Source organism: Solanum tuberosum, unplaced genomic scaffold (assembly GCF_000226075.1).
Source record: "Solanum tuberosum cultivar DM 1-3 516 R44 unplaced genomic scaffold, SolTub_3.0 scf00289, whole genome shotgun sequence".
Taxonomy (NCBI): domain Eukaryota; kingdom Viridiplantae; phylum Streptophyta; class Magnoliopsida; order Solanales; family Solanaceae; genus Solanum; species Solanum tuberosum.
The window spans coordinates 193,808-202,250 of NW_006239225.1; the positions used below are offsets into that span (position 1 = coordinate 193,808).

Here is an 8,443-nt window from a genome sequence, read left to right on the forward strand (position 1 = left end):
GAATAGGAATAGTAATAGAAATAGGAATACTAAATAGTATCCTATTTGGTAAAGGATTGTATTCTAGGGTCTATAAATAGGGTCTCAATGTAATAATGTAGACACAACAACAATTCATTAATATTCTTTTCCTATATTTCTCACATGTATCAGAGCCTCTACGATCTTGGTAGAAAATCAAAGAGTTTCCGCTGCCGGTGGGTGGCTATTACCCATATATGCCGCCCGTCTGGCCAATGATTATGTTAACAAAAGTAGGACAAATGATACATGCATGAACTCCATGTTCAAGGGAAGAAACTCTGCCAGACAGGTCACCATGAATCAATTTTTGGTGACTTTCTAGGGTTGTTTTGTGTCAACCCCATATCCGTTGGTATTTGTGTAGACCGTTCCATCTTCCCGGTGACTACTTTTTCATATTTAATTTTTGTAGCACCGTGTCATCATTCCGGTGACTACTTTCTCATATATAATTTGTGTAGCACCGTGCCATCCTTCGGGTGACTACCTTTTTTTTGTCATATCTGATTTGCATAGCACCGTGCATCTCTCCGGACTACTTTTCATATTTAATTTGTGTAGTACCGTGGATTTTTCCCGAACTATTTTCTCATATCTGAGTTGCATAGCATCATGTGTCTTTTCAGTGACTCCTCAAATTTGATTTGCATAGTTCCATTCGTCTTTCCGGTGACTCCTCAAATCTGATTTGCATAGGGTTGTGTCATCATTCCAACCCTACCCATATAATTTTTCTTTTTCAGTAGGGTTGTGCCATCATTCCAACCCTACTCATATTATTTCTCTTTTTCAATAGGGTCGTTCCATCAATTCGAACTATCTTATATAATTTCTATTTTCTAGTTGGGTCGTGACATCATTCCGACCCTACCCATATAATTTTATTCCTTAGATTGTGACCACTTTTAGCCATCAAATCTAATACTCCGGCATATGAGCATGTTCCGACCAATTTTTTGGCGACTTGTTTAATATCGACTCATCTATTGATTCCAACATGATCCATATACTTTATACTAGATTTTGAGTACTTTGTTGCTCAGGGGGAGTTTAATAGTCTTGTATGTCGATTATGTAAGTCACTCTATGGTCTGAAACAGTCTTTGCAAGCTTGGTTTGGGAAGTTTCAACACTGTAATTTTATCACTCTCTGTTTTATCAGCATTATGCATCAAATTCAGTATTTCATGAGAAGATTAAGCACATCGAGATTGACTGATATTATGCATCAAATCCAGTATTTAATGAGAAGACAAACACATTGATATTAATGACATATTTATAACCGTGCTTCCATCAAGAACGGTTAAGAGATTATGAGAAGTTTTACAATATGGGATAATGGGTAGTTACCTACCTTCCCATTAGTGGGATAATGGATCCATGTATTGCGGATCATATAAAATAGAGTTTCATAAACATTCATTGTTACAACGAAATTTTAGAGAGGGAGAATGTTAGCATTTTGTTAATGATGATATGGTCCGTATTACATGGATCCATTATCCACTTCATGGACCCATTATCCCACTAATGGGAAGGTAGGTAAACTACCCATTATCTCATATTGTAAAACTTCTCATAACCTCTTAACCATTCTTGATGGAAGCACGGTTATAAATATGTCATTTGGTTCAAAGGTCCCTAAGCACATTACTTCTAAAAACTCCATACCATCTAAGAGTGAGGTTTTGAGTGCTTAGAAGATCTTTGAAGAAGAGAAGAATTGTCGGATTGGAAAATAAACACCGACGACTCTGACAACAATGGTTGGATGTATGTCGATCCAAACTATTTCCGTTGCGCTATTGCTCTCTAATTTCTATCATTTGGTATTAGAGCAATCTGAATTTCCTCTGCTTTGTTAGTTTTCAGAATTCACTAAAGTCGCTCAAAATGGGTCTTAAAAATTCAAATCTTGTTTTGAAATCTTTGAAGCATTTTCTAATAATAAAAGGCAAAGAGATTGTTGTTTTGATTTGTGTGCCAATGATCACATAACTAGTGTATGTGACTGTTAGTTCTCTGATTTTGAATATTATATGTTTAAAATATTATATTTATTGTATGTAATCTTTGAGCCTCTTTACATACATATATGTATATACATATTTTAAGCATATGATATTTAAGTTTGTTGCATAATGTTCAACAATAAATCTTGTATATGATTGTGATTTAATATTTACTGATTCATATAATTTTATTTGATTGAGATTTAGCCACATCAATCTTAATTAAATGATATTATATGTTATGTTTTGGATCACTTAAAGAAATAAATGTCTAAGTGATCTAGAATTTATTTGATTAAAGTTTAGCCACAGCATCTTTAATTGAATAAAATTTTAAAGTTAAGGATCACATAAAGTAATTTTTAGGCATTAGAATTGTGATTAATTATACATGATATGATAACTTGATTTCTTTATTATTAAGTTGCATAATTAATTAAGATGAAATATTAAATACTTTTCATAATTACCCACGGGAATTATGAATGAGAGTTTAATAGTTTTGTCATAAAGATAGAATATTATGCTATTAAATTGAAAATTTTATCATAAATATGAATCTAATTGAATTAAAATTTTAGCCCATGGGAAATCTTTATGTCAGTAGATTCAATTTTATATTACTTGCCTCAAATTTATGTTTAAGTATGTATGTATATTTTTGCAGTTATGCAACCTGCAAATTTCTCTGATATATGTGATATTCCCGAACTGAATGGTGAGAACTATAAGATTTTGGAAGGAGAGAATTCTCCTTCACTTAGGGTGTATGGATATTGATTATGCTATCAGGAAACACGAGCCACCTATTAATGAAATCAGCACTCAAGATGAGATTGTTCTTCATGAACAATGGGAAACGCTCTAACCGTTTGAGTGTTATGTTCATTAAGACCAAAATCTCTGCTGGTATTCGTAGTTCTGTATAACAATGTCAAGGCATTACTGAAGGCTATTAATGAACAGTTTGAGACTTCAGATAAGGCACTTGCCACCACCTTAATTATGAAATTCTCATCAATGAGGCTCACCGGTGTGAGAGGTGTGCGTGAGCACATTATGAAAATGCGAGACTTACCGGCTCAACTAAAGATTCTTGAGGTCGAAATGTCTGAAACTTTTCTTGTGCACTATATCTTGAATACTTTACCTGCACAATATGGTCCCTTTAAGATCTCTCATAACACACATAAAGATAAATGGTCTATTAATGAACTCATGGCCATGTATGTTCAAGAGGAAGGTCGACTGTTGATGGAAACGGGAGAAAGTGCATTCATGACTACTCAAGGAAAGAAGACCAATCAAGCCAACAAGAGGTCTAAAGGAAAGGCACCACTTGAAACTGACATCAAGAAAGAATCCAAGTGTCGCTTCTATAGAAAGAAGGGGCACATAAGGCAGGATTGTGTCAAGTTTCAACAATGGCTTGTTAAGAAATGTACTTTTATCTCTCTTGTTTGTTATGAAGCTAATATGATTGATGTTAATCATAACACGTGGTGGATTGATTCTGCTTCTACAATCCATATTACGAATTCCTTGCAGGATTTACGAAACCTGCAGAAGCCAGTGGGAGCTAAGGGAAGCATCTATTCTGGAAACAAGATGCAGTCGCATGTGGAAGCTATTGGGACATGCAATTTAGTTCTTAGTAGTGGTTTTATTTTAGAGTTAGAAAAGACCTTTTATGTTCCTAATTTTTCTAGGAATTTAATTTCAGTATCATGACTTGTACCTTTGGGATATTCCTTCTTTTTAGAAGGTGATTCCAAACTATTTTATAAATCTAAACTTGTTGGATATGGTACATTGTCTGATGGTCTTTTCTCTCTTAATTTACAAAATGATTCCACTCATACTGTTATGCATGTACAAGCTGGCACTAAACAATGTGTTATGAATGAAGATTCCTCTATCTTATGGCATCGGAGATTGGGACATATCTCCATAGATAGAATTAAGAGATTAGTAAATGATGGAGTACTTAGTACTTTAAATTTTACTGATTTTGATACTTGTACAGACTGCATTAAAGGCAAGCAGACCAACAAGTCAAAGAAAGGTGCCAAGAGGAGTTCAACCGTATTAGAAATCATACATTCAGATTTATGTTGTCCAGACATAGACGCATATGGTCAGAAATATTTTATCACTTTTATAGATGATTACTCACGATATATGGTATCTCTACATACTTCATAATAAGAGCGAAGCATTAGAAGCCTTTAAGGTTTTCAAGGTTGAAGTAGAGAAACAATTCGAAAAACAAATTAAGATTGTAAGAACTGATAGAGGTGGTGAGTATTACGGTAGATATACTAAGGATGGACAAGCGCAAGGTCCGTTTGCGAAGTTTCTTCAACAAAATGGGATTGTTGCCCAATATACTATGTTTGGTTCTCCGGATCAGAATGGTGTAGCAGAAAGAAGAAACCGAACATTATTGGACATGGTGCGTAGTATGTTAAGTAGCTCTAAGCTACCTAAGTTTTTGTGGATTGAATCTCTTAAGACGGCAACGTATATATTAAACCGAGTTCCAACCAAGGTTGTTCCAAAGACACCTTTTGAGTTATTCAAAGGGTTGGAAACCTAGTTTGACTCATATACGTGTATGGGGATGCCCGTCTGAAGTAGAATTTACAACCCACAAGAAAAGAAACTGGATCCTAGGACCATTAGTGGATATTTCATTGGATATGCCGAAAGGTCTAAAGGATACAGATTCTACTGTCCATCTAACATTACTAGGATTTTGGAACCAAGAAATGCAAAATTTCTTGAGAATGACTTAATTAGTGGGAGTGATCAATTTCAGAATACAATTTTTGTAAGAGATCAACCTTCCACTTTAAGTCAAAGATTGATTGTTGTACATAATACCCCTCAAGTACAATTGGGTATTGAGCAACCAATCAATGAGATTCCACAAGCTACTGAAAACGTGCCCATAGATCAAGTTGTTCAAGTAATTCCTGAAAGTATTGAACAACCAGTTGAACAACATGATCCACAGGAAAATGTTAGTGCAACATTGAGAAGATCTACTAGAGAAAGAAAATCAGCAATTCCTAGTGACTTTGTTGTATATTTGCAAGAATCTGACATTGGAGTTGAAAATGATCCTGAGTTTTTTTCACAAGCCATGAATTGTAAAGAGTCTGAATTGTGGTACAATGCCATGAAAGAAGAGATGAATTCTATGAAAAGTAGCGAGGTCTGGGATCTTGTCAAGTTGCCTAATGGTGTTAAAACCATTGGATGTAAATGGGTCTTTAAGACTAAAAAGGACTCATCAGGCAACATAGAAAGATATAAAGCAAGACTCGTTGCTAAAGGATTCACTCAAAAGGAAGGAATTGATTACACAGAGACCTTTTCTCCTGTGTCTAAAAAGGATTCCTTGCGTATAATATTGCCATTAGTAGCACACTTTGACTTAGAATTGCAACAGATGGATGTGAAAACCGCATTTCTCAATGGTGATCTAGAGGAAGAGGTTTATATGAAACAACCTGAACGATTCTCCTCTAGTAATGGTGAGCACTTGGTATGCAAGTTAAAGAAATCCATATATGGACTAAAACAAGCCTCCCTTCAATGGTATTTGAAATTTCATAATGTTATCTCTTCATTCGACTTTGTTGAGAACATTATGGATCAATGTATATACCAGAAGATCAGTGGGAGTAAAATATGTTTCTTAGTTCTATATGTGGATGATATCTTACTTGCATCCAATGATTAAGGGAATGATACATGAGGTGAAACAATTTCTCTCTAAAAGTTTTGATATGAAAGACATGGGTGATGCATCTTATGTTATTGGTATTAAGATTCATCGAGATAGACATCAAGGTACCTTAGGTTTATCTCAAGAATCCTATATCAATAAAATTTTAGAGAGGTTTCGAATGAAAGATTGTTCACCAAGTGTAGCTCCTATGGGAAGGGTGACAAGTTCAATTTGAATTAGTTCCCGAAGAACGATCTTGAGAAGGAACAAATGAAGGACATTCCATACGCTTCTGCTGTCGGAAGCTTGATGTATGCTCAGGTTTGTACAAGACCTGACATATCATTTGTTGTTGGAATGTTAGGAAGATATCAGAGTAATCTAGAGAGCTGCAAAGAAAGTCTTAAGATATCTTCAAGGGACAAAAGACTACATGCTTATATACAAAAGATCAGATGACTTGGAAGTCATTGGCTACTCAGATTCAGACTTTGCTGGCTGTGTTGATTCACGGAAATCAACTTCAGGATACATATTTATGTTAGCCAGTGGAGCTATATCTTGGAGAAGTGCCAAATAGACTTTAGTTACTACTTCCACTATGGAGGCTGAGTTCGTTTCTTGTTTTGAGGCTACCTCACATGGTGTATGGTTAAAGAGTTTTATTTCTGGGCTTAGAATTGTCGACTCTATATCTAAGCCATTAAGGTTATATTGTGACAATTCAATTGTTGTCTTTATGGCTAAGAATGATAAAAGTGGTAGTCGAAGCAAACATATCGACATCAAATATCTAACCATAAGAGAACGTGTTAAAGACAAGAAAGTGGTCATTGAACACGTTAGCACTGAAGTAATGTTAGCTGATCCTTTAACTAAAGGCATGCCACCGCAGAAATTTAAGGATCATGTAGTCACAATGGGACTCAGTCCCACTATGTAAAATTTCGTTGTAACAATGAATGTTTATGAAATTTTACATAGTGGGAAAATGATAGAAATTATAGAGCAATAGCGCAGCGGAAACAGTTTGGATCGACATACCTCCAGCCATTGTTAGCAATATAGTAGGAGTCGTCGGTGTTTATTTTCTAATCCGACAATTCTTCTCTTCTTCAAAGATCTTCTAAGCACTCAGAACCTCACTCTTAGATGGTATGGAGTTTTTAAAAGTAATGTGCTTAGGGACCTTTGAACCAAATGACATATTTATAACTGTGCTTCCATCAAGAACGGCTAAGAGGTTATGGAAAGTTTTACAATATGGGATAATGGGTAGTTACCTATCTTCCCATTAGTGGAATAATTGGTCCATGAAGTGGGATAATGGATCCATGTAATACGGACCATATCAGCATTAACAAAATGCTAACAATACACACATAAATATGAAACTGAACTTCCCATTCGAAACATGATTTGAAAAATTATCTCCACATACTTGATATGAAGCAACTTATCACATAACTACAAGAACGTCTAAATATTTCTTTAACAAAAAATTTGAAAAGGTCATAATCATCCTGAAGCAATATTTTTAGCAAAATAACTATGATCTAACCAAGCAATGGCCTATAATCTTTTTTTCCACAATTCACCCCACACTTGCAAATATTTCAAAGTTAGGTTTATAATCATTCCACAATTCATAAGGTATTTTTCCAGTTTTTTCGCAAGGAATCCTACTTTGCAAATTGCAAGTGACATGCAAATAATACTGAAGTGAAGGTCATTTACACATTACTAATGTATCCTGATCCTCTCACTTTGATAAAATTTAATCAAGTGTCATGACACATGCTCATTTGCTCTTACTTTCTAAATTCTACACCGCATCTCACCTTCTTAAATTGAAGGATTATGTCTTCATAAGACATATCAATCATTGAGTGATTATTGCCTCATCATAGTGTTATTTAACTTGTTAGTTTTGTATTATTTAAATTTTGCTGTTCCTACTCTTCTTATACAGAAAATTAATCCAGCGGACTCGAGCACTAGTTATACTTGATCATACATATATTGTTCTAATTTCCTTTGTTTCTCCACGATTCAATATTAATTTTTAATTAAAAATACATTAATCTAGTCCGTTTTAGCGGCCACAGTTATTCAAATTAACTTTCTGTATTGCAAGCTGACCTGGACCAGTATCGTGGGCGACGGTGCCGGTTACAACAAAGATTCCGGCGCCGATAGAAGCTCCAATGCCGAGAAGAAGAAGATCAAAGAGACTGAGACGGCGGACAAGACCTTCGCCGGAGGTAGCACGAATTGTGGTCTCCGACGGCGGAACTAGTGGTTTGGACCGGAGCGCCGACGACCAGAAGTGAGAAAACCATGACGGAGCCAAAGGTGAGGAAGAAGATTCAGAGCGTTCCCAAGTACTCATATTTGAATTTCCGATTCTCTCCTCATCGTCCACAACAACAGCTTAAATTAGGAGCGATACTAAATAACTAAGCCACGTGATTCAGATGGAACAAAGTTAAAAAAAAAATGACTTCCGGTTAAAAAATATATTTCATATAAAAAAAAAAGTAGGACTAAATAGCCAGAAAATTTGGCAAGAAATTTAAAAAGTCTATAATATCCTCTTTATTTTAAAATAAATTGATATTTTTTCATTTTTTAATTAAAAGATATTAAAGTTAAAAGGGTAAAA

At 35.0% G+C, this 8,443-nt stretch overlaps 1 protein-coding gene across 1 annotated transcript in view; it reads right to left on the minus strand.

The window, feature by feature from the left end:
- Nucleotides 1-8,218, minus strand: part of LOC102590581 (cationic amino acid transporter 9, chloroplastic) — a 23,452-nt gene extending 15,234 nt beyond the window's left edge. Inside the window, exon 1 of the mRNA XM_006359524.2 lies at nt 7,921-8,218. Within this exon, the coding sequence (XP_006359586.1) occupies nt 7,921-8,170 (250 nt within the window). The 5' untranslated portion in view covers nt 8,171-8,218. The remainder of the gene's footprint in view (nt 1-7,920) is intronic.
- Between the last annotated feature and the right edge of the window lie 225 nt (nt 8,219-8,443).